This window comes from Aspergillus bombycis, assembly GCF_001792695.1.
Source record: "Aspergillus bombycis strain NRRL26010 chromosome Unknown contig00065, whole genome shotgun sequence".
NCBI classification, from domain to species: Eukaryota; Fungi; Ascomycota; class Eurotiomycetes; order Eurotiales; family Aspergillaceae; genus Aspergillus; species Aspergillus bombycis.
Window position 1 is genome coordinate 1 of NW_019170067.1, and position 25103 is coordinate 25103.

The 25103-nt window shown below is 50.4% G+C and overlaps 10 protein-coding genes across 10 annotated transcripts; 7 read left to right on the top strand and 3 right to left on the bottom strand.

Annotated features, from left to right (window-relative positions):
- Positions 1 to 921: 921 nt before the first annotated feature.
- Positions 922 to 2778, top strand: ABOM_006841 (uncharacterized protein; the record flags this gene model as incomplete). Its single annotated transcript, XM_022533970.1, has 1 exon — positions 922 to 2778. The coding sequence occupies one exon, from the start codon at positions 922 to 924 to the stop codon at positions 2776 to 2778; it is 1857 nt and encodes a 618-aa protein (XP_022387469.1).
- Positions 2779 to 3603: 825 nt separating this feature from the next.
- Positions 3604 to 5004, bottom strand: ABOM_006842 (uncharacterized protein; the record flags this gene model as incomplete). The annotated part of the gene is made up of 2 exons (XM_022533971.1): positions 3604 to 4886; positions 4947 to 5004. 2 exons carry the CDS (start codon positions 5002 to 5004, stop codon positions 3604 to 3606), a joined length of 1341 nt encoding a protein of 446 aa, XP_022387461.1.
- An 820-nt stretch (positions 5005 to 5824) lies between these two features.
- On the top strand, positions 5825 to 6337 carry ABOM_006843 (mitochondrial 37S ribosomal protein uS8m; the record flags this gene model as incomplete). The annotated part of the gene is made up of 1 exon (XM_022533972.1): positions 5825 to 6337. One exon carries the CDS (start codon positions 5825 to 5827, stop codon positions 6335 to 6337), a length of 513 nt encoding a protein of 170 aa, XP_022387470.1.
- Positions 6338 to 6924: 587 nt separating this feature from the next.
- On the top strand, positions 6925 to 8139 carry ABOM_006844 (uncharacterized protein; the record flags this gene model as incomplete). The annotated part of the gene is made up of 3 exons (XM_022533973.1): positions 6925 to 7400; positions 7463 to 8015; positions 8077 to 8139. 3 exons carry the CDS (start codon positions 6925 to 6927, stop codon positions 8137 to 8139), a joined length of 1092 nt encoding a protein of 363 aa, XP_022387472.1.
- A 2191-nt stretch (positions 8140 to 10330) lies between these two features.
- ABOM_006845 (uncharacterized protein) lies at positions 10331 to 11387 on the top strand (the record flags this gene model as incomplete). Its single annotated transcript, XM_022533974.1, has 3 exons — positions 10331 to 10374; positions 10476 to 10858; positions 10942 to 11387. The coding sequence occupies 3 exons, from the start codon at positions 10331 to 10333 to the stop codon at positions 11385 to 11387; spliced, it is 873 nt and encodes a 290-aa protein (XP_022387471.1).
- A 1502-nt stretch (positions 11388 to 12889) lies between these two features.
- bna4 (kynurenine 3-monooxygenase) lies at positions 12890 to 14670 on the bottom strand (the record flags this gene model as incomplete). The annotated part of the gene is made up of 3 exons (XM_022533975.1): positions 12890 to 14083; positions 14137 to 14351; positions 14547 to 14670. 3 exons carry the CDS (start codon positions 14668 to 14670, stop codon positions 12890 to 12892), a joined length of 1533 nt encoding a protein of 510 aa, XP_022387473.1.
- Positions 14671 to 15169: 499 nt separating this feature from the next.
- ABOM_006847 (methionine aminopeptidase MAP1) lies at positions 15170 to 16532 on the top strand (the record flags this gene model as incomplete). The annotated part of the gene is made up of 3 exons (XM_022533976.1): positions 15170 to 15307; positions 15388 to 15789; positions 15861 to 16532. 3 exons carry the CDS (start codon positions 15170 to 15172, stop codon positions 16530 to 16532), a joined length of 1212 nt encoding a protein of 403 aa, XP_022387462.1.
- A 602-nt stretch (positions 16533 to 17134) lies between these two features.
- ABOM_006848 (putative MFS multidrug transporter) lies at positions 17135 to 19073 on the top strand (the record flags this gene model as incomplete). Its single annotated transcript, XM_022533977.1, has 6 exons — positions 17135 to 17344; positions 17398 to 17655; positions 17713 to 17857; positions 17911 to 17944; positions 17998 to 18671; positions 18727 to 19073. The coding sequence occupies 6 exons, from the start codon at positions 17135 to 17137 to the stop codon at positions 19071 to 19073; spliced, it is 1668 nt and encodes a 555-aa protein (XP_022387449.1).
- Positions 19074 to 19542: 469 nt separating this feature from the next.
- On the top strand, positions 19543 to 22854 carry ABOM_006849 (EF hand domain protein; the record flags this gene model as incomplete). The annotated part of the gene is made up of 1 exon (XM_022533978.1): positions 19543 to 22854. One exon carries the CDS (start codon positions 19543 to 19545, stop codon positions 22852 to 22854), a length of 3312 nt encoding a protein of 1103 aa, XP_022387448.1.
- Positions 22855 to 23229: 375 nt separating this feature from the next.
- ABOM_006850 (WD40 repeat domain-containing protein) lies at positions 23230 to 25102 on the bottom strand (the record flags this gene model as incomplete). The annotated part of the gene is made up of 2 exons (XM_022533979.1): positions 23230 to 24858; positions 24935 to 25102. 2 exons carry the CDS (start codon positions 25100 to 25102, stop codon positions 23230 to 23232), a joined length of 1797 nt encoding a protein of 598 aa, XP_022387486.1.
- Position 25103: the final 1 nt, after the last annotated feature.

The following is a 25103-nucleotide window of genomic DNA, read 5'->3' on the forward strand; positions in this document are numbered from 1 at the left end:
TATTATTATTAATACTTCACAGCAAGGCATAGACTAATACAAGTAGTACAGAGTAGTGCAATGCAACCATCCATCGTCTAGAAAGAAATAGGCAACGCAGGGTCTCTAGTTAACTAGCCCTAGGGACGTATTATTCATCTATCCTGACCTGACCTGCAATCTGGCCTTTCAGACGAGAGAGGACATTGCAGGAGATGACATCGATGGGCACGCCCGTTGCCGGGATTATCGAACGTAAAACGACCGGCAAGGGACTCCATCAATATATTGGTCTGGAGCAATGAAGAGGAAAGGAATCCTGTGACAAGGAGTGGGTCAAACGATGATACTATGAGTCCACAATTAGTCGAAAGAAGTAATTCCCAGGAACATTCGTGACGAAGGAGAATCATTAAACTGAAGCGGATCCGCTGCCCCTGAAACCGCTGCCTCAGGCTGCAGGGCTTGTCCCTCCACATCCCCGTTGCTGGGCCACTCTTCCTTTCCCTCGCTCTTCTCTTCTTCTCTTCTCCCTCCCCCCTCCTCTCCTTCTCTCTCTTCTCTCCTTTCCCTGTCGTACCGTCTGGTAATTTCAATCTTTCTTTCTACTTTCTCAACGCGAATTTTCCATGTCGGACGCATAATTCTCTCATTGATATCCCATTATGCTTGACTTGCACGTTGTCTCGCTAGATTGCTGATTTGTTCTCCACTCGAACTGTTGGCTCTGTTTATATCCATCACGTCACCACCCGAGAAGCGCGTTCTATCGTGTGCTGGCCGTTCTTCTGCTCGCATATCATAGCAAGGATCTCCCTCCGGTCGTTCACCACCCAAGCTCGCGCCAACAGTCAGTCTACTTCACTCATTCCGTTCGCTTCGACGAGCATTGTCACGCTTCAACCCCCTTGCCTCGGCCCCTGAACATCCTGACTAGACGCCATGCCGGATACGGGCGCTCATCCGGGTGTGAGGAGCTTGCTCGCCAGGTTCGAAAACAACAACAACAACAACAACAACAACAACAACAACAACAACAATAACAACAACAGCAACCAGAATACCACGTCCCCACCCTCCCGCGGTCGATCTCCCGTCGGTTCTGAGCACTCGGGTTCTAGGCCTCTGTCGAAAGTGCGTGCGAGCTTCATAGCTGTTGATGGGGCCACTCAATCTGGCGCCATTGCTGGGCTGAGAAGCGCAAGTAGTCGCAGTGACAGCCCTGCTGCTCCCTCGTCGAGGGTGAGGAGTTTCAATTCAGATGATCTGAACGCCCCCTTGAAAAGTCCCTTGTCGTCCCCAATCAGCAATGGCTTAGATAACGAGCAAACCTCGGATGAGACCAAGTCAGGCGACATGGTGGAAACAGTGATCACACAAGTGACCTCTCCCGAAAAGGGTGCAAGGCCTCAGGCCAAGGAAGCAGCGTTCCCTCATAAGGGAAGCGACCCCACCTCGACCGTCTCTGCTGCGCCATCTCCGAAGAAGACGCAGACAGTCACTAAGCGCCCATCCACCATCCCAGCGGATAAAGTTTCACCCAGTCGGTCTGCGTCCAAGTCGACGTCTACGACCCTGAAGTCTGCCGCACATCCGCGAACTCCACCATCTCCTGCCAAGCCCGACCATGCTAAGGCCTCTAAGCCGGCACGCTCCCCCAGACCTCCTGCCACTAGGGACTCGCCCAAAGCTCCAATCACCAAGACAAGCCGTTCGTCTTTAAACACGACAGCCAAGACTGCTACGCGACCTGTTCGCTCTTCCATGCCGGCACGCGAGGCAACCAAGCCGGCAGCGACGAGTGCATCTCGCACTAACAAGCCGGAATCAAGACCGCCAACCAAGTCGGCTCGTCCGCCCGCTTCAGCAACGACATCAACTCTGTCATCGGCCACTAGAGGAGGAGCTACTGGAACAACTACCTCTAGCTTGTCCCGAAAGCCGTCGAGCTTGAAGAATGCGACAAGTGGAATCCACCGCACGACTACTGCTTCTAGCGTTCGCAAGCAGACATCCCAACCTTCTCTCCAACGTCAACCAGCACATGACCGCCCGCATTCCCGAGTGAGCAACACCAGTTCTAGGGCGGTTGACGAGGGATTTCTGGCTAGAATGATGCGCCCCACCGCTAGTTCTGCCAGCAAAGCTCATGAAAAGGTTGAAATGAAGAGTCCACCCCGGCCTTCCCGGGCGACCCGGGCTCCAGTAAGACCAGTTACTTCGAAGACGGAGGCCCACAGCTCGCGCTCTACGAAGGAGAAGAGTGTGGCTAAAAAGCCACAGGAGAAGCCGCAGCCAGTGTCTACTGAGAAAGAAGAACCACAGGCAAAGGCAGTTGATCCACGGGAGGATAGTGCACATGTGGATGCTACAGAGCATCATGCCAAGGTTGCGGACGAGCCTGTTCAAGCCGTGGTTGACTCGGCAGTTGATACAATCGAGAAGGAACCCACCGCTGAGAAGCAGTCGGAGAATTTGCCCGTCGAACTCTCGGTGGCTTCTGAAACCGCACCAGTTAGACCCTCTGAGCTGGAGCAACCTATCAAAGCCACAGAGGTCTCCGAAGAACAGACTCTCGCTGCTCCATCAACCCAAGAGCTCACCATCTCTGCCGACGAGGCGTCAGATGCCCAGAGCGTTGAGCCCTCTGGGCTTTCTAATACCGAAGAGACCAAGGAACAAACTGATGTTGAGTCTCCAGCTGCCACTGCTGAAGAGATGCCTGTTGAGAATGTTGCTAAGTTAGAGGTCAAGGCAGACGACGTTGATGTCGACGTTGGCCACTTGTCTCTTAACTGAAGAGCGAGCACAGCCAAGACAATCATGGTGCTACATGAATGTCTATATTTACATCCATACTTCGCTTCTTGTGACTTATAATTTCTTCATACCCGTCTTATTCGTAATGCGACCAGATACATGTTATCATCTACGCGGACCTTTTTTACCCTTCTTTGATTTACTTTTTTTGGTTTGGTTTTTTGTTTCGAAAGCATCTCATTCACAATATGAGCAGGGCCGACGATGTATGCATGTCGGAGCATTTTCTGGTGGAGTTCTAGATTCCAGTTGCTTTTAGCGTTAGGGGCTGCATATTATCCCACTTGCATATGTACTTGGGAGGAGTCTAATCCGGTTCTTGTTTCTTTTCCGCCCTTTTCACTTTTATTCGTCTATTTGCCTTTTCTCTTCTCAGGCTTTTTTTTTACCTTGTTCGATTCTCCTGTTATTATATTTGTCCCGGGTCTTCTAGTTGTTTAATCCTTTGTATTATTGCTTGAACTTTGATAGTGCAAGTTTACTCCGCAGTTTTGCATCAATATTGGAGCCGTGGGATTTGTTCTTTTATGTTTCTTTTTTTGAGGTTTTGCTCAGCATCTACTGTTCTGGGTAGCACGAGAACAAGACTCCGTTTTTCAATAGCTCACAATCCGATTCAAAGCCTCTGAACAAATCCAGGGAATTATCCAAGACAACATCCGATACAATATCCCAAGAGTACTAACACCACATGAAAATCTCGAAAAGCAAATGCTATATAGCCGTTTCGTGTACAGGGGCAACAACAGCAATACAGCACTTAGGAGTGACGGACTCCAGAACGTCTGATCTGAACTCCGTGCATCAAATTTTTTTCTCTAGCTTCTTCAAGAACCTATTAACACTACTCTCCATTCGGTGGGCTCTTTCCTCCAAATTTCTGGGCCGGCCGGTGTTTTGTATTGACTTCTGAGCTATTTTCTGGGAATGTGAATTGACCTCTGCTTCAGTGGGCCGGTACAGCTGCCTGTGGACGTCGTAGTCATTTAACACTGGTTGCTGCACGGCTGCCTTATCATACGAGTAGTTTGAGTACCCGCCAATTGGGGGTGGCGGTGGAGACGCCGGTTGGATTTGAGGCTGGCTGCCATATATATTCTGAGCCTGACCATATAGATGAGCATTGGGATCCTTTGGAGGCGGAGCAAATGACATGGTCACTGGCTGATGGGAATTGGATTGGTGACCCCCGGCTCCTCCGGCAAGGAATGATGGCGTATAGGATGGGATGCTGGGTGGACTCTGAATAGATGATCGAGACGAGAACGACCCGGAATGTGTTAGGCCAGCACTCGGTGGCGGTGATGCGTAGCTTCCAGGCATACTGTATGGGGGCCCTTGACTGTTTGGGGGAGATGCAAAGCCTCCTCCGCCGGTGATCTGGGACGGCGGTGTAAACGGTGCTCCGCTGTCTGCTGCTGCGGCCGCTGTGAGTCCGGTTCCATCTCCGCCGTCAATCGGAGGGGGAGTCTTCTCCCGAAGTTGAATTGGTTCAGGCGCAGCTGGGGCCGCAGGGTTATATGGTAGAGGTGTAAATTGGGCAGGGTCATTTCGTTCTTCTGCAGCAGGGATAGTGCCATTGACCGTCTTCTGTGCTGTGGCGGCTGGACCACCAAGAGGAGGTGGTGGAGGAGGAGGAAGATTGCTTGGTATTGAGAACGTCTGGGTAGAGGGTGGGGAGTTGGGTGTGGGTTCTGATTGAGAGTTACGAGTCTGCCCGTTCTGGTACGCCGGATCTGTGATGGCCACGTTTTCTAGTTGTTGTACAACCGTACTGACTGAAGCCTGAGGTGGAGGCGGATATGGATGCCTGTCTGTCTCGATCTGTGAGGGAGACAGATAACTTTCCATCAGGTTGAGGAAATTATCCGCATCATCTGAGGTCCAGAAATAGATGTCCAGCGTGTGCAGACGTAGTTCCTTGTCCTCGTCACGCGGATCAGCGCTTGGCAATAGCCATTCATGAGGACTGACATTCGGTGGTGGAGGGAACGCCTGCGCGCCCTGTGATGGCGGACGGCCGTCCACAGTTAAAGTACATAGCGTTGGAAACTGGGTGGAATGGCGCAGATAGACCTGATCCAGAGCTGGACATCAGTCAGCGAGGAAAGTCACTCTATGCGGAGGATGGGTGAAAAGGCACCAACCGCCATTGAATGCATCTTGATCACGAGTCCCAGGATTATTCGCTACTTCAATTCTCATCTTACGCTGCACCGCATTGTGATACAGATATAGATAGGAGCCCTTATCAAATCGATGATAGAGAGGCTTGGGAGTCGGAGTTGTGAAATAATAATGAATATCGGTAAAGCTATGAGAGGGTTAGGCTAGCTTATCACATTTGAAAGAGAGGGGGGTCTTGCGGGGAAAGTGTACGACTTACACCGTCAGCGCACGCTCTTCACCCGGCAACGGGGGCATGGTGATGGCTTATCAGTATATAGTGATAGTGTAGTATAAAAAGGAGCAGTTGCGATGGGGGTGAGGGGTGGGGGTCTATTTGAAGGGGGAGGTGAATAGACATGCATAGAAGTACGCGATAGAGCACTTGGGGGCAACATTATATATAGAACGATTCAATGAGGGGAATAAGCTGTAGTGTCTAGAAGGCCGGCGGCTAGAGGGCGCTTCGAGATGCATCCTGGCGCCGTGATTAGTTGATGCCCTACTAGGCTGGCGGCCTATAGGAACATAGGAACACCCCGTCGGAGCCGTCATATCGTTCTCCGAAAATTTCATTTGAGCTTCCGCATCATCGCAACTTCACGGCCCATCAACGTTGATTACGGAGATTCTACACCTGAAACGGGGGGTTTTCTTGCTGTCATCCCTTCTGAGTCGTTCTTCCCAAGAGGTTCAGTCTTCGGTAGGTGTATTTGTCCCCTCCCCTCCTTCACAATCGAAAAGTAGTGCTCATACCTACTCTCCCCCGTCCCCAGTGATTTATTGGCTCTCCCGCACACCGTCGGAACACTCAAGGGGTCCCTTCAATTGGGCCAATTTCGGCAACCTACGATCCAAAATGTCTCTTGTCAACCTCGCCCACGTTTGCTCCCATCTAAACAACGCCACCAAGGCCCGCCTGGGTCTCACATCCATCCCGAACACGCAGCTACACCTGAAACTGTGCCTTGCTCTGCAGAACTCTGGCTACATCTCTTCTGTCGTCCGCGGAGGCCCAACTCCCCCTCCTCAACATACTCTCCTGGGTGTTCCCTCGGTAAATGATGAAGTTGAAGGTGTACAATCGTTGACCCAAAGCAATGTCGCCTCAAGGCGTCTTTGGCTCGGGCTGAAGTACTGGCAGAGCGATCCCGTCCTCGGCAAGATGAGCATGGTTAGCAAGCCTAAGAGAAGGGTCACGATCGATGTCGCAGGCCTTCGAGAAGTGATTCGCGGAGAAAAGAGTGGGTATGTGGAAGGCTTGCGGTCCCCCGGCGAAAGTTTATATTTATCGACGGACCGCGGTATCATGGAAGCGCGAGAGTGTGTCGAGAAGCAGGTGGGAGGCTTGGTTCTTTGCCGGGTGCTCTAAATAATTGAGATGGATGTGGAAAGGCAGAACAAGATAGAGCGTTTCTTTCATATATGTTGGATGCTGCGGGTTTTGCATTTGAACCGGAGTTTGGCCAGTCGCAATGCCTCCGCCCATGATTTGTATCTTCTTCTTTTTTATGTTTGCGACAGTTGGGATGGATACCTTGTACAGTAACATAGGCTCGACTTCATGTATTACTTACTTTCCTTCATTTGTGCTTCTGTCTATGACAAGGCCGTTTTTGGACCGTTTACTACTATTATACAGCGTTGTGTACATGGCTTGGAACTGGATGGGACCGACTAGATCAAATCATAGAATAATAAGTCATGATGAATTCAGGGCTTTTCCGATCGAGGTGGTGGCTCTATGGTATCCTCTGCGGTACGGCATCTACATTGGTGACGTTTTAGGGGAAGGGCTAGCCGGAAATGGAACTCCTGTGGAGGGCAAAGAACCAACACTCCCCCAATGTATCTCATAGTTTTTGCTGGTTACAAAGGCTTCATTGCTGATATATTCAAACACTCATTTCTCCCAACATCAATCCAGATCTCCAAACGTAGCATGATAAGATGTGCACGATGAAAAAAGTCCTGATATCAGGTGGCACCGGTTTTGTCGGTGCAGCCATCGCCAGAGCTCTTGCAGAGAAACATCCCGACTGTGCCATCACCATCATAGATATCAAGCCACCTGGGCCGGTGCATACCGTACCAGATGGTATTGAATACATTAAGGTCGATGTTACTATCCAGGAGGAGGTCAGCAAGGCCATAGAGCGAGCCAGACCGGATGTTATTATCCACGCGGCCGGAATTGTTCCAGCCCTGAGTGAACGATTTGGAAGAAGGCTTGAAGGGCATGTTTGGAAGACTAATGTTAGAGGAACAGAGCAAATCTTGCAGGCCGCTAAACAGAGTGGAGCCAAGGGCTTTATTTACACCAGTTCTTGCTGTGTGGTGACGGATCAAATGGGTGTACCGTACCACAACATCGATGAAAAATGGCCTACACCCTCCTCCTCACTCATCTATGGCGAGTCAAAGGTTGATCTCCCGTTTGATATAGTGATGTAATTCAACGTTGTAGTCTCTGGTACGCTGATGCATGTTCTCGCAGTCAGGCTGCTGCAGAAGCTATGGTTCTCAATGAATCAAGCGACACAATGGCCACATGTTCTCTCCGGCCTTCTGTGCTATGCGGACCGGGAGACGACCGGTTGGTCCCTGCAATACATGCATGTATAGCCAAGGGCGAAACCCCGTTCATCGTCGGCGATGGCCAGAATCTGTGGGATGTGACTTATGTTACCAATGTTGCCGATGCCCATGTCCTGGCTGCTGAGAATTTGATGTCTTCAAAGACTGCAGCCGGTGAAGTCTTCTTTATTCAAAATAATGAACCCATCACCTTTAGGGACTTTTGCCTTGCCATATGGGCTCATTTTGGCCACACGCCACCATTTGAGATTCACATCCCCGAGGCACTGGCTTATCTTGTTGGCTTGATCTGTGAATTCTTGACATGGGTCTTTGGAACAACCACTACCTTGAGCCGCGGCAGTGTCCGGGATGCATGCTCTGTTCGTTATGCCAGCGGCGAGAAAGCAAAGCTGATACTAGGGTACCTACCCCAAGTCGGGATCGAAACGGGTGTTCGGCTCAGTTGTGAGGTAAGTAGACAATCACGACTATCCATAGAGTTCTCGTGTCCTTATTTACTCGGATATCTAGGATTATGCTCGACGTATGGGGATCGAATCACCAATGCAGCAAGCATGTAGGAAGGGTGAATGATCTTCGAGTGCATCCCAGCCAAGAGTTACTGCATTGACAGTGTAACCCTCCCATCAATGAAAAGGAGTACGTGTTGCTCTGACGTGACAGAAAACATTGGCCATTGTACTAGTAATCTACGAATCATTTACCGGTTTCAAGTCCTTCTGGACAATTTGTTGGGCTGCAAACCATGTCTACGTCCGCGGTATCTCCCGGTATGCGCCGTATAGGACTAGCCTATGACATTCGTTTTATTCCTTTTGCTTCTCTAACCTGGCGTAATCCTTGTTTGTCTATTCAAATGGCCTGTTTATCCCCATCGTCGCCAACAGGAATGATAGAACGGCCGAACCCCGAGAAGAGATTGTTCCGAATAGAGCCGGATAGACTTTTGCAATACTTCGTATCCATTACTTGGCCGGGAACTGAAGTAGGGACCCAATAATTGAATTGTTCTCGGCCTTTCCTGGGAGCCAGATTGAACCACCCCGCAATCCACAGGCACATATGACGAGGACTGGCCCGCAGCTTGGGCAACAAAACCCGCAGCCAGGTGTATGCCCAACTTGTGTCAAGAAGCATCACGATCCCAATGGGGATGGCAAAGATTTCGCGTGCTCCACCGGTGGACTCCCAATTTCGGGCCGCCATCTGTTGGAACCTGGCGCTTCTATGATCCGCCGATGTTGTTCAATCCAAGCACCACTATAATGGTAGACACTATGGGCCGTCGGACTTAGGTGGCCCCCCATCGTTTTAGTACTCCCCGTCGACGGATCCGTCAGTGATCAGCGCAAGCTATAGGCGATGGAGTCAGCACCGGTACATAAGTGCAGCGGCAGTTGCTTCTATGGTGAAAGCAAAGACCAATCCGGGGTACTAGAGAGAATCGTTTTGTTATGAAGGCGGGACTTGAAGAAGGATGGATTTTCCGTAGCACCTGCTTGGCTGCGTCCTGAGGGCTCAGGCAGGAGCCCCTTAACCCGAACGGGACCAAACGGAGCTCCTTTTTTTTTGAAAGAAGTATTCGACTTGACACCCAACAACCAGATTCCTAATGGATCCCATCTTTCTCGCAGCCATACTCCACCCGGGATCGGTGTGGGGATAACCCACTCAGTGCTGGAAAGAAACTCTAACCGCGAGCTTCCTGCGATATAATTGCTGAATGATCTCCGATGGAGCCAAGCCCTGAGACAACCTGTCACTCTGCCTAGTGGATGCATGCGCCCTGCGCAATCCTGATATTGCTGCCCAAAACTCAGCGCAGGCGGGTATCTGTTGTCGGCTCCCCTCTTCCATTTCGATGTCCTATGATCCCAATGTCCTTTCGAGGTAGGATCAGCACCCGAAAGCTGACCGGAATCTGCTCCTGATGGGTGCTTTCCAGCTTTTCCGGGCTGATCCCACGAGAGGTGTACCTCCCCTCCCCCCCCAAAGGGCAGTGCAAGGAAGCACCTGATTGAAGGTGAGACAAAAGACGGGTAAGGGAGCTAGGTCAGGCACCTGCCTAGCCCATACCTCGCGCTTCTGTGATGACTATTACCTATCCTCATCCAGTCGTTATTTACGCCCCTTTTCTGATCTCTCTCTGTAAACCTTGTCAAATGGGGCCTGGTGTTAAGAGGATTTGATTGGCGATCTGACCCTACTGTATATTGGTCTTCTCCGCAAGTCTTGTTCTAGACAGGAACGGAGTCTCCTTTGTGAGTGTCCCTTGGCCGTTGCAGCGTGGTGTTCTTCATACCATGCCTATCTTTATCTGAGATATCGTGGGACGGAAGCAGCAAAAGCTCGCCTCGGTCCACAACGATTGGGCCCATATCCTTGCCTTTGCTTACCTAGATGTCTATATTAAACCAGAGCTCCCAAGCTTTGCAGTGAGACATTGCTCGAAAATAATCTTTGGTTTAACAACCCAGCAGCCTCAAGAATATTAGACTAGCCCTATTTTGTGGTCTCGTTGCCAATTCCTGTGCTCAAATACAACCTCATGCGCCGGTGCTATCAGCTAAAGAAATAGCAATGTCCTCAGCCTTCAGTTATTTTTCGGGGACATCAGGCAGTGGATCCTGCACGCACTCCATTAGCAGTGAATCCGATTCCTGGTCCCGTCACAGGTCAGCGCTAACTGGCAAATCCCCTTGTCTATACCTTGTTCCCTGTTGTCTAAGGGGTTTGAAAGAAGCTCACCATCTGCAGTGCCATCATGCATCAACAACCACCAATCTACGGCGCTGCTAGCGAGCCTCCGTTAGTGTATCAACCTCATCCAAGGTATCTATCTAATCATGCCGTGTCGCTTCACTTCCCATTGGGGAGAGATGGTATCGTGCTGAGGTAAACTTATCTAGCGCCAAACAATTTTCTACCCCACATCGTGATTGTGGTCCCCTCGACACTCAGTCTGCTGCTGCAAGGCCGCCAAAGCAAGTATCGCCGGAATTTGAGTTTCCTATGCCCTACAGCGGTCTTCCAGTGAATTCACACGCCTCTGGGATAACTGTCTCGCCCGTGGGGCCTTTGCCGCGTCCAACTCTTTCGCGAGAGTGGGAACACCCCGCCCACCTGCCTCCGGAATCGCTTAGGCGCGATTACAACTTTGCTAAGCCAGCAGAGAACCCGGAATATCTGGTTGAAAGGCATAGCGACGTAATTCTGAAAAGACCAAGGGCACTGTCCGTTACCACTCACAGAGACGACCGTCCAATCGGGACGAATTTGATGGACCCCATCAGTTACTAGATATCCCCTCTCCGCGTATTATAGCGGCTCAAGGAAGGGATCTTCCTCATCTTCCTACTAATCTTGATGTTTCAGAGCAAGATCGAATCTTGAGCGCAGTGAATGACCGGTTATCACAATGTGCTTTTGACTTTGTTGCAAAGTATCAATTTCCGATTCCACTGGAACCGGACAAGAGACAGGTGAGGGTTCCCTCAGACCGTGAATGGACTGAGTGGGTATATCTCCTTAAAAGACTAGCCACCAAGCGCCGCATTCCCGCCCGGGTTTTGTATAATGGCCAAATCAAACAATTAGTCACGGTGCTGGAGAACTCCCTGGAAATGAGGCATGCTGCCAAGCATCAGTCCAGACCCATCAAGGATGATCGAAATGTTCTTCAGCTAATTTCAGCTGGAACCCAAGTGGCAAAGATCCTTAAAGATGCCAGTGCCATGGAGTTCTTAGACCGTCTTTATGTTGACACGGAGAAGCGCATTCAGGATCGACGTACTCGCCGGGTAAAGTTCGCCAATCCATGAACAAGCCCTGTCTCTTTTCAGTCTTGAATGTGATCTCTCCACACAATGGCCACTTTCCTTTTTATGCCGCAGACCAGACCATACTGGAAACCACCATGTCCCATGACCTGTGGTGCATCTCCATTGCTCCTTGATAGGCTATTTCCAGGGATGGCTCCTTCCGTAAGCCAACGTTTTGACCTTGGATCACCCGGATATCTGATTCACTCCACTTGGTCGGAACATAATCCTTTCTCGGACTCTGATGATTGATGAATAACACAGCATCCCACATTTGGCCCATGAACTCCCAAGCCGTCCGGAGAATTTCCCCTTGATGAAACCCATGGATTATGAGATATACCGAGGCCAAGCCGTTTTTGGTCGTCCATTAAAGCGTACGTCGCACTAGTCACCGTGCTACATGTCAGACTCAACTAGTGATGTTGTTGCTCTCCTTCAATGCCTCTTTTCCCCGCGGTGCTGGGTAGTCCTTTGTTTGTTTCTGTCTTCTCGAGTATGTTGGTCTGCTTTCTATGTCTACTATGACCGAGCCGCAAGGGCAACCGTGGTCATTGCTTTTGCCTACTCTTATGTTTAACGCCCGATTGATTTTATGATACTGGACTTTGTGTACTTGTGGTGTGGCTGTCTGTTTGTCATTCCTCTATCCGACCTTGATGGCTTCAGCGGTCGGCCTCCTGAAATACCGTTTGATTATACAGTACTGGATGATTGCATGTCTGTTATGTCACCTTTTGTCTTGTTCATAGACTCCTGGCTGCAGTGATCTGACTTTTCAATCCGATGTGCTATTTCCATGGTGGCCTAAACTGCAGACGTGGCCCTATTGATCCAAAGAATAACAGTGACAATACACTATCCTACAAGTCAAACTGCGGTGGGATGTGTCTTTCTGAACTATCCTATTACCACCGATCGAATGGGAAACTCGCGGTTATGACACGTTCCCTGGTCAATTTTCCCGATAATGTCCCTAACTGAGCTACACGTGTGCACAGCGAATGACAGGATATGAAAGAGAAATATCAATTATGCCGACAAAAAGAGAAAGAAGTGGCTAGCTTAGGGCCCGACAAAAAGGCCAAGGATATGTTGAGAATTTGATGGCTGTACTCACAGCCCGTTCATATTCTTAGGATTCGTAGACCATTACGTTTTCTGGTGTCCAGGAAAGCTTGATTCTGTGGCACCATGGACACTCGATGGTTATCCAAAATGACTAGGTAACAAGGCCATGAAATCCATGACCTTCTCGAATCAGGAGAGAAAAAAACGTGTAAGAAGATCGCGACGAGGAATACATCAATTCATTGGGACAAGCGTTGAATTCTATGCTCTATCGTCTATCATCCACCCAACACGTTTGGGAAAAATCTCAACTATATCCAAGGTTCATCTCTATAAGCAAGGTAGACGTTGATTTATGCAAACAGACAAAAAGAGAAAAAGTGTTTACTTAACAAAGCATAAGCTGAATGAAAGTACTCTAGACATCCACTTTATGCGTTTCTGAGCGAAATCGTCGTCCAAATATGACCTAAAAACTGGACTGTAGATTGCAGTGCAGATAGCGGTGAAAGCCGACCTGGTATTTTCCAAGCCAGTATTCCAGCGATGGCTATGCCGGAGATGACAGCAGATGCGAATCCGTAGCCGAGTATCCTGCCTTGTCTGTGAACCACCTTGACGACGTCCGAGTACCGCTGTGTACTGAAGCTGACGCGGGCATACTGGGTCTTCCAGCCAAGGCTAGGCACGTAGAGATCGAGTGCTTCCTCGATTGACTTGCGAATTTTATATAGTGGGGTCTTCACTCCCCAGCGCATCTCAAGATAATTTTGTTTGGAGAGATCATTGATGGCGTGCGTATCTGCCGTACGTTGATCGGTGTATGCTTGAAAAGCTGCTCGGCGGGATTCACGGCGAGTCGCGAGACTTGCATTCGAATCAAAGGCGTCGTGCTTATCCAAGAAATCGAACAAGACCCGAATATCTTCAAGACCTGCGTTGAGACCTTGCCCATAGAATGGGAGGATGGCGTGGGCGGCATCTCCGACAATGACAACATTGGAGCCATAATGGTGAGGCTTGCTTTTGATGCTAATCAGGGGGAGATGAGGGTTTTCTTTGAATTGCTCTTGCAAAGCTTCAGGGGCGATCAGATCCGGGGAGACACCGGGGAAGTTAACATCGAAGGATTCGAACAGTTTCTGCGGTGAGCTCTCCAATTGCGCATAGTGGGCGGCTGGAGCAAACAGAGTACAGGTGAATGATTTGTCAGGCGACGGAAGAGCGATGAACATAAACTCCTTTCCGGGCCAGATATGCAGGTGGTTTGGCGAGATGCGGAAGCCACCGGTGTCCGATGGTGGAATCCGAAACTCGCACCACAGAGTGTCGATGTATTCCTGTTGGTAGTCGACTCGAGAATATTTCATCATGTGATACCTCGAGGCGGAATGAGCACCATCTGCACCGATCATGTAATCGAAGCTTACTTCGATCTCAGGGACACGATTGGAGGAGCCAGGAAGGGGGGTATCCCCTGGGGCTCGACGTTCAAACCATGCTCGGTTGGATTGGAAATCCGCGCCTGTTAACTTGTGATTGAAGAACAATGTGACATTTGGCGTCCGCTCCAGCTCGTCAAGTAAGGCATTATTCAGCGTGCCCCTATCTACTGAGTTGATGGCCTGTGAGCCTGTTAGACACGAAATCCTCAAGCATCAGTCATGCAAGTACTAACTTGACCATGGACGTCGTATGCCTGTGCAGCTTCCCAGAGCTTGCCATCGTCTCTCCCGTGAATCATACGACCATGCATCGGGATTGCATCGTTGAGAACCTTCTCGATCATGCCATCTCGATTTGAGCCCTTCAGGGACGAGATACCTCGTTCGGCCAGAGCGAGATTGATAGACTTGGTAAAGTTCAATGGGATTGTAGTAGGATCACGAAGGTCTGCAAGTTACTCCACAACGTGAGCAAAACGATCCGCAATTGCCATCCATGATAATGCATGTGATATATCATATATCAGACGATGATGTCATTCCAGCGACCAGGAAATCAAGTTCGAGTCGAGAAACAAAGTCATATCCTCATATAGTAGATATCGCATAATACAGCATGGGCACGTTGTGAATGTAGGCTCACCTCCACGTAATTCATACACTTCAACATCATCGCCTCTAGCGGCAGCATATAGGGCTGCGAGAGATCCGACCGGTCCGGCACCTACGATGACTACCTTCTGCTTCCTCGGAGATTCATGTGCCATGATGACTGTAGAACAGAAGAAGGCCTATCAAGCCAAGCGCACTGTGCTTCCCTTAAAAAGAAACGTTATTCACTCCTATATGATCAATGACTATGGCTCATGGATAGAACTTTGCCTCACGTGATTACCACGTGAGTGGCATCCAACGATTTCTCCCCAATTACAGCCAGCGTTGGTTGCGCCATACTTTGGACGCTTACTGTGTAAATTTCGTCTCGTACGTCGAAGTATCACATGAAATACCCAGCCGCGCGCCTAGGTGCGCTTAATCACTGGCCCGAGTGATGGTGACGGCCAACAGTCTTGCCACATTGGGAATAGTCACTTTTGCGCCGAGACTCGACCGAGTAATCCGACGAGTGTATCCGCGGGGGATTTTCCCATTTTTTCCTACCTCTCGCAACACTTTATCCGCATAGGATACCCCAATTTGACTCTGTCTCGCATTTGTTGCGCTATTTCCCCTCCCCCTTTCGACTTTCTATCTCTTTCTTACAGCATGGCAGTGGAAGCCGCGACTCGGAAATGTATGGGAGTGGATTGCGACAAGGTCGCGGGGACTCTGCAGTGTCCGACATGCCTTAAACAGGGCACAGATAGCTTCTTTTGTTCACAGGACTGTTTTAAACGGAGTTGGGTAGGCTGCCTAGTGTGACCTGTAGGGTCCACGTACTTTACTCTCTTTTGGACTCCGCATGTATACTAATGTGGTTGTAGAGCGAGCACAAGGCCATTCATAAAACAAAGAGTAATATCCTCACCAACCTATTTCCGCCAAAAGTAGTTTCTGAACCAGATCCAGCCACCGGCCTATTCAATCCTTACCCAGCCTACCCTTTCACCGGTTCTTTGCGACCTGTTTACCCACTTTCGGCCCGGAGAACAGTGCCCAAATCTATCCCCCACCCCGACTATGCCAAGGACGGTATTCCTCGATCAGAGCAAAAGTTCATCGGCCGGCATAACATTACTATCCTGAACAAGGAGGAGCAAGAGGGTATGAGAAAAGTTTGCCGCCTGGCTCGTGAGGTCTTGGATATCGCCGCACGGGAACTGAAGCCTGGCATCACGACCGATTACCTTGATGAAGTGGTTCACAAAGCCTGTGTTGAGCGCAATGTGAGTGGCCGTCTTGATTTGAGGAGCTATCGTAAGCTTGTCCGTGTCGCTTGATACTGAATTGCGTCTAGTCCTACCCATCGCCGCTGAACTATATGCACTTCCCCAAATCTGTCTGCACGTCGATCAACGAGACCATCTGCCACGGTATTCCCGATCAGCGCCCACTTGAAGACGGTGACATTATCAACATTGACGTTACATTGTACCATAATGGCTTCCACGGTGATCTTAACGAAACCTACTATGTTGGAGAGAAGGCTCGATCAAACCCGGATGCTGTTAGAGTAGTGGAGACATCTCGGGAATGTTTGGACAAGTCTATTGAGTTGGTGAAGCCGGGTATGCTGTTCAGAGACCCAGGAAACGTCATTGAAAAGCATGCGAAGAGTCGCAACTGCAGTGTGGTCAAGAGCTACTGTGGCCACGGCATCAACCAGCTGTTCCACTGCGCTCCTAATGTTCCACATTACGCGAAGAACAAGGCGGTAGGAACCGCCAAGCCTGGAATGTGTTTTACAATCGAGCCCATGATCAATATTGGTACCCACAGGGACCGTACATGGCCTGATGACTGGACCAGCACCACTGCTGATGGATCTTTGTCTGCCCAATTCGAACACACACTTCTGGTGACGGAAGATGGTGTTGAGGTACTGACTGCTCGTCTACCAGACTCTCCTGGCGGACCTATCCCTATGCCAACCGTTGAAGAGCCCAGCGAGGCGAAAACTGAGGCGTGAGCTGGAGATGTTAGAAAAAAGAGTCGAGTGAACGAGGCTAGCGAATAAGAAAAATTTCATACTACCAAAAATCCCATCAGGTCACGGTGCCTACATACTAATATTCACTTGGAGGCACTTTTAGCTGCTCAACAACTCGTAGGCATTTTATCGAAGATGGATGTCGCCAACTAAGAGAATGTATTCAATGCCATCAAGAGCGTGTTCACCGGGAAAACGGATTAAGGTCAAAGCTTCGCAGACATCTTATTATGATATTGCCCATCTCAGCCGGAAGGGTCTCTTTCTATCATGAAAGTAAATCAAAACATCTACATAGGAAACATTCCCGCCCACGTGATCTTACTACTCCCGCTACCGAAGACTTGGTATGAAACTTTATCGGCTCAAGTCTTTTGGCTCCATCCAGGGCCGAGAGCCGAATGATCCAATGAGGATGTCCTTGGTCCGGTTTAATTTGTAAGCTCGGTGGGGGTTGCTTATCTACACGTGACCTGAGGTTGACCGGTGGTATAGTTGCCGTGGAGCTGTCGCTTCTCCTTGTATCTGTCTCGATTGACACAGTCTAATCCTTGATTCGTGGGACTGGTGAAGGGAGCATCATGGCCCCAGAAAGGATACCGACAGAGACGTCCCCGCTGCTAGGCCCGCAGGTTAACAGCAATGCTGTCCGCCCCTCAAACGGTGCCATTTCTGGTTTGCGCGACCCCGACACGGCAGGGCAGAATGGTGGTTTACAGGAAGCGCCGGGCAAGGACGTGACAGAATCAAGCCCAAAGCTGAGCTATATATTTCCTGCGATTTCAATTGGCGTATGGTCTCGCTTTCTCGGAATCACTTGTATGCCTGTGCTAATTTGTGCCAGGTCTTCCTATCTGCAGCCGACCAGACTATTATCATGGCCAGTTATGGGCAGATTGGTAGCGGCCTTCATGCCCTCAATCTGACAAGCTGGATTGCCACTTCATACTTTCTAACCCTAACGTCGTTTCAGCCGCTATATGGAAAACTGAGTGATATTTTTGGTCGCAAGGCATGTCTGTTGTGGGCGTACGCTATCTTTGGCACTGGCTGCTTGTTTTGCGGCCTAGCGCAGAATATCCACCAATTGATTGCTGCTCGTGTAAGTATTTGACAATCTTACATGACTGGGAGTATGGGGTGGCTTATGAGAGTATAGGTTTTCCAAGGTATTGGGGGAGGCGGTATGACCACCGTTGTCAGTATTCTACTAAGTGATATCGTTCCGCTCCGAGATCGAGGTGTCTGGCAAGGTATTATCAATATTATATATGCCACTGGATCTGGAATTGGAGCACCTTTCGGTAAGACAGACTTTATGATTGATTGGCAACCACTAACGTTATTCCTCGTGCAGGTGGTATATTGGCAGACTACATTGGCTGGCGTTGGTATGACTTCTCTTCCAGAGTAAAAGGTTGCCTGCTTCTGATACATTTCATAGGGCTTTCATTGCTCAAGCTCCCATATGTGTTCTTGCTTTCATAGCGGTTTCTATCATACTGCAATTGCCACCGCAGGAAAATAGTCATTGGAAGGACAAGCTCCGTCGTATTGATTTTCCAGGAGCGATTATTCTCGTTGGGGCGGTCCTTGGCTTTCTTCTAGGCCTTGACCGCGGTAGTAATGTGTCCTGGACCATACCGGTAACCATTATCTCGCTGAGTGTATCGGCTATCTTATTCGTGCTCTTCGTTGTGGTCGAGATCTTCTACGCAGCGGAACCATTTGCCCCCGGTCACATTATCTTTGACCGAACATTCTTTTCTAGTTATGGCTGTAACTTTTTCAGCTTCGGGGGCTGGTTGGCAGCCCTATTCTACATTCCACTCTATTTCCAAGCCGTAGACGGTGTGTCTGCTACTGTCGCTGGGCTACGTCTTCTGCCCAGTATTCTTGCCGGGGTTTCTGGGTCGCTTTTTGCCGGATTCGTCATGAAATGGACCGGGAAATTTTACTGGCTGACAGTAGCGGCATATTCATTACTCACACTAGGAGTCACAATGATCTTCCTTTTCTCTGGCGGTGCCGCGGAAAGTCTTGTACCGATGATCATGGGAATGGTGGTTTCGGGGTTTGGAAATGGGATCGGTGTCACATCAACGTTGATCTGCCTCAGTAAGTGAACGAGATACATTTGCAGTAAATGGAGTTGTTCTGACCACTCTTGCAGTCTCAAATTCGACGCCCGAAGACCAGGCAGTAGTGACGGCATGCTCTTACCTCTTCCGATCCCTAGGCTCAGTGATCGGCCTATCTTTATCTTCAACAGTGGTCCAGCAAATTCTCCGGGGCCGGCTGAGGTCTGCATTGCGCGACAGTAAGGATATTGACCGCATCGTTGATGGCGTGCGCCAGAGTCTCGACTTTATTAAGACCCTTGATCCGAGTGTTGCCAAAGTGGTTCGGGGCTGTTACGGATGGGCTATGAATAAAGGCTTTGCATTCATGATTGCTGTGGTGTTCTTTGCCCTTGTTAGCAGCTTCTTTATGCGTGAAAAGAAGCTGAATAATCGGTGATCTGGGCTATCAGAGAATAGCCAAGTGATGTTTGATGGTTGCGCTGGCACGATAAATGCGCCCCAAAAAGACGAGAATATTGCAACCTCCAAATTGGAGGGGATAGAACACATATCTGCAAATTGCCCAGCATTGCTATTATATTTTGCGACTTATCATTATTGCGGCAGTACATAGGAAACAGATAGAGATTCGAAGGTTGATGACTGGAGATTGTAGTGTCATGGAGAACATAAATCAAATACTTAATTTACTGCAACCCCGAAGGCGGTCATTTATGTACCGGGCTTTTGGTTGTCCGCCTTTCTCCAACTCTTCCCCAATCAACTTATACTCCCACCTCGCTGACATTCTCATTGCTAGCGGTTTTCTTTTGTTTGCACGCTTCTTTTCGGATCTCATCGCACATTCACGATGAGAATGACCCAGTTTAATAGCCCATAGCCCTTTCGCCGTTATAACCACCGCTATGCCGGGATCTCAACCAAGGCCGGCCTTGTCACGGTATCGTCCTATCGTCTACCTGCTCACTGGTGTCGCAGCAGCTTACGCTCTTGTCTACATTAACAATCTTATCATCTCTTCCTCATCCCAACCATCTCTACGTCGCCGAAGAACTATACGCCGCCCGCGAGGTCTAAGGAGACGATCGGAAGTTGTGCCCGTCGAAACTCCTTCTTCCCGAGCCATCGCACACCTTGAGCAATTAGAGCGCCAGAATGGAGTATATGGTACATTTCGCATAGAAACAGAAGATGGCCGACGTGTGGAAAGTGGGTTGCTTCCCTCGTTGCTCGCAACCCGGGATCAGCTCATGGAGGACGTCGGCGTTCCCCAGGCTCATGCGGAGCGGATGCGCGAGATGATGGAAGACACGTTTCTGGAATCATTTCTCGCTCTGGACTTCCCGCCAGCGCATACTGTGGAAGAGGGCAGCGCGGAAAGGAACTATTTGACGGAGCAGCTTCAGCGGCGTGGGATATCGCGTGCGGGAATCGAGAGGGCCTTGGCTCGGTTCAATGAAGACAGCAACTACGGAGAAGAATTGCGTCGCCGTCGACAGAACGGGGAGAGGGTTACCTTGTCCACTTCTACCTTCCCCGATGAATCTACGCCCGCGCAAAATATGGATGGTGGGGAGACAGTCGTGGATGATCAGAGCGTCTTTTCCTGGCGCGAAGGGCACAACGACACCTCTCCGTCGAGGGAAGGCCAGAACCTACTCAACCTACTTTATCATATCGCCGAGGACCAAGCACGGAGAGATGGCTATATCCACAGAGGCGTAACATGTAACAGTTGTGGCGCTATGCCGATCCAAGGCATTCGGTACCGATGCGCAAACTGCATTGATTACGATCTCTGTGAGACGTGTGAGGCAATGCAGGTTCACATCAAGACCCATTTATTTTACAAAGTACGGATCCCGGCTCCTTTCCTGGGGAACCCCCGACAGTCCCAGCCTGTTTGGTATCCTGGAAAGCCTGCCATGCTTCCCCGCAGTCTACATCGATCCCTGGCCAAACGTCTGATGAAGGATACCAATTTCGAGAACACGGAGCTGGACGCTCTTTGGGATCAATTTCGTTGCCTGGCAAACCACGAATGGGCAGAGGACCCTAACAAGCTCTATATGGCGATTGACCGCAAGACATTCGATCGATGCTTTGTGCCCAACACATCGGTCCGCCCACCCCCTCCAAGCCTTATCTACGATCGAATGTTTGCTTTCTATGATACGAATGGTGATGGTTTAATTGGCTTTGAAGAGTTCTTGAAAGGCCTTGCAAGCCTTAATAATAAGAGCAACGATGAGAGGCTGCGCCGTGTCTTCCGTGGCTATGATATTGATGGCGACGGCTACGTGGAACGGAAGGACTTCTTACGAGTATTCCGGGCATATTACGCTCTCAGCAGAGAATTAACACGAGACATGGTGGCGGGCATGGAAGATGACTTCTTAGAGGGCGGTGCACGAGATGTTGTTCTTGGGAGCCAGCCAATCAGTTCTGCATTTCCTGGCAGCATACCTACAGGAGAGGTGTCTAGGACCGGAGAAGGCAAGCGCGTCAACCATGAAGGAGACATGGAAATCGTGGACAACGAAGGTATCTTGCGCCCCGACGGGACCGACACTGGTGACCGGCATGCCGTCGTTGGTGACGCTGCTGTTAGGAGCCGATACGGAAGTATCCGACCATTATTTCCATCCGTCCGGTTGCCTGACCAAGGTAGACCCGGAGACGAGAACGTAGATGATGCCAGCAGCTCTGATGGCTCCAGCTCGTCGGTTGCTACTGACCGCTGGCCTCCGGCCGAACATATCCGCGACGAGGATATTGTGACGGCTCTTGGGGCCTATGTTCCCCTATCAGAGGTAACTGACCCAGTTGACAGGGCTCGGATCGGCACTGCTGTATACCACAGAATGTTTGATGATGATGATAGACGAGTGGATGCCGCTCGTAGATACGGGATAGATGAGCGGTGGCGGCGAAGGGCATTCTACACCGATGAAGAAGATGGCGCCGCTGCGCCTGAAGGCTACGAGACCGATTCAGACGCGGATGATGTATCGGTGGAGGATGACCTCCGTAGCCAACATCCTGAGCTTGAGTCACATCCGCCATCTCCTCGTTCCCGTTCTTCGTCCAAAGTGCGGTTCCAGGACGACGTCACTGATGACTACGACGTGAGGTCAAATCCGTCAACATCCTCACGCAGTATACTTGTTGGTGAGCGGTGGGGAGGGTTCGAAATCCCTGAAGTAGAAAGGGACGTTGGAAAGGAAATCTTATACCAAGTCACGCAGCAAGGATTTAACGAACTGCTTGATATACTGTTCAAGCCCAAGGAAGACCTGCTCATGGAAGTTTATCGAACGCGCACTGAGCGCAAGATCTGGGCCCGAGAGATTGAGCTGGTAGAACAAATAGATGCCGGGAAGCATTTCGCCCGACTGAATGGGCAGACCGTAGACGACGAGGTCAAAGAGGAGCTGGGGCCTTCCTTGCATAACCCCTTCGGCCACAGGTCACTCGAAGAACTGCTTGAACGGGCGGGATACACTATCGGAAGCCCGCCTTTGGAGCCCGTCCGAGACGGACCCATTCTTGCTCCTCCGTCGCCTAGATTGCGGCTCCCGGACGACGATGTCCGTCCAACTCACCTCGCTGATCCCGAGGACTCAACCGAGCCTGCCTTGTCCGTGACCCAACAGGAAGAGCCGGATGTTGCGCCTGCTGTTCCATCACCAGAATCCCCAGTATCAGAACGGAGTCGGGCACCATCTGTTGAGTCCGATTTTGATCCTACATTGCCACATCACCGTCCAGATCAAGATACCCAGGAGCTACCCGATACCTCTGGATCACACTTTAATGCTTACAGCGCTTCCCCAACACACTCTACCTTCCCGCAAACCCTTCCTGCCGAACTTCGGCTCCAACCTAACGGTACAACCTCATTCCCGGCACCGCCATCAATCGCCGCCTCCTCCCCCGAAGCAGAAGCAACGGCTCCCAAACTCTCCCCCTCACCAATCCAACCTCTACCCCCTGCTTCCACTTCCACCCTTCCACCTCGAGATGGTCCAACCATGCCCCCGTCTCCACTGATTCTCTCACGCTGGGCCTACCTCAATCGTGTTGAACGTGAAGCAAAAGAACGAGGAGGCACAGGCGCCAGGCTTAGTTTCGAGGAATTCTCGCATCGTATGGCAGCAGATCGAGGGCGGAGATTGGCATTCGTAGCTAGCTGGATTGAGATGGCTAGCTTCTAGCTGTGACATCCCTGCTGTCTTCCTCCATTTGTCATCTTCGAGTCGAGAGAGTGCACCTGCACGTATCTGACCTTTGTTCGTGTATATTAATTATTGAAATACGGAGAGAAAACATGAATTAGACTTAACCCGATCAATTTTCTGACGTATCTGGGACGTTATACTACTGCACTTGGCCATTATAGTTTCCGATTTGTATAGTCTCCAGGTATTCCTGGTACATTCCAAGCACCCATGCCCATGACAAAGATATGTTAAGTACATACAATATAGGACGATATAAACGGCGTTGACGAGGTATAGCCATCATTTTGGTATCAATTTCACCATAGTAAGAAGGAAACAGAAAGTTGGAAGACAAAAAGCAGTTCTAGTCTAGTCCCAGTATCTAATCACACCATCCAATCCACCAGTGACGACCTTACTCGTCTCTTGAGGATGCCAGTCAAGACAAGTTGTCGCACCGCCTTCCTTACCGCTTGCCATAATTTTGTGGTACATTTTCCCGGTCTTCCAGTCCCAGAAGCATACGTATCCGGCGCTGTCGCCGGAGCAGATGAACTGACCATCTGGAGAGATCTTGAGGTCAATGGCGTAACCAGCGTTGTTGTGGCCGCGGAAGCTCTTCTTTCGGTTTTGGCGGAATTTATCCGTGGCACCGTAGACGACGATCTGATTGTCGCCAGATTGGAAGGCGACGTATTTGCCATTTGGATGGGGTGCTGCCCGTGTGAGAGCGAACATGTATGGTTCTGCGATGAACTTGATCGGGACGGGGATGCCGTATTCCCAGGCGCGGAGGGATTTGTCGTCAGATGTGGAGATGAAGCGACGGTTTTCGTCAACGAAGGTGATGGTATTGATTGCTGCGAGGTGGTGGTCATATTCTTGGACCAGTTCGCCGGAGCGGGTATCGAATTGGACGATCTTCTTGTCAGACATACCAGCCAGGAACTCGTGGGGGTGCTCGGCACCGGGGTTGAACCGAACGACGTGTGGCGTTTTGCCGGTAGAGAAACGACCAAGGCACTTGCCATACTCGGTGTCCCAGAGTTTGATCTGGCGGTCGTAGGATGCAGTGAGGAACGTTTTCCCGGTGGAATGGAAATCTGTGTCGGTGATAGCTTTGGAATGGCCGGAGAAAGTGCGCAGAAGCTCGCGTGAATGGAATGCGTCCCAGATCTTGGCCTTGCCGTCCGCTGCAGATGAGAGTAAGAGATGGCCTGATTGAGGGAAGAAACGGAGGGATGTGATGGCTTTGGTATGTGACTTCCAGGTGTGGATGAGTTTCTTCGGGATAAAGTTCTTGACACTGCCAACCTCCTTCCTAAGGTCGACATCCAAATCTTGCGGTACGTGCATGTACGTCCGGCCCAAGTAGTCGAATTGCTCAGATCCGTGGAACTCGGTCGTTTCCACCTTGGACGAATCCTCTTGGTAGTCTGTCGCTTGCTTGCTCATGGCAGCCATATGAGCCGGGGCGATCTCCTCTTCCTCTTCCTCCACATACTCCTCGTCACTGGCGAGCTCCCGGTCTTCGGCCGCCTCCGTTTCCTCGTACATATGGTCATCATCCTCATATTTTGCCCACGGTCCCAGATAAGCGCCTTCACCCTCGACAATGCTCGAATCACCCTTCCTTTGTCTCTTAGCTCGCAAGGCTGCCGATACCTCTTTCGACGGCTTCATCTGCACGATATCCCGGCCTCCATACTGTGCCGCTCGGTCCAGATCTCCCACAAACTGACCGGGTAGCCCGGGGTTGCGTGTGTATCCTAAGCTCTGGAACGTGCGGTGTTGCGCGGCGAAGGTGGCTGCGCTGATTGCCGCTTCCTCTGCGTATCCCGTAGGCACGTTCTTACGCTTGAGCCCATTCGCGGGACCATGAGGCTTAAAAGGATTCGCTGGGCCCTGGTTCGGTCGGGAGAGATCGTCGTATGTTGCGTTGTAAGTCAGAGCTTGGGAGGACGTATTAGCGAGCATCATCTGCATATGTGCTTGGTCCTGTACAATTGTTAGATATCACAAGACCCTGACAAGCAACGTTTGAGGGTGGAGTTATATAATAGCTAAGGAATACATGGATAAAGGACGAAATGGAAAGGATGAGAAATTCCGGGGACCAAACCTCTGTATTTACTTCAGGCGCTGCAACAATCTTGGTCGCTGTTGGCGCGGTAGTTTGGGTCTGGGGGCGCGTGGTCTCATCGTCGCTCGACTCGTAGCCAGCACCTAATAGCGACGCCATG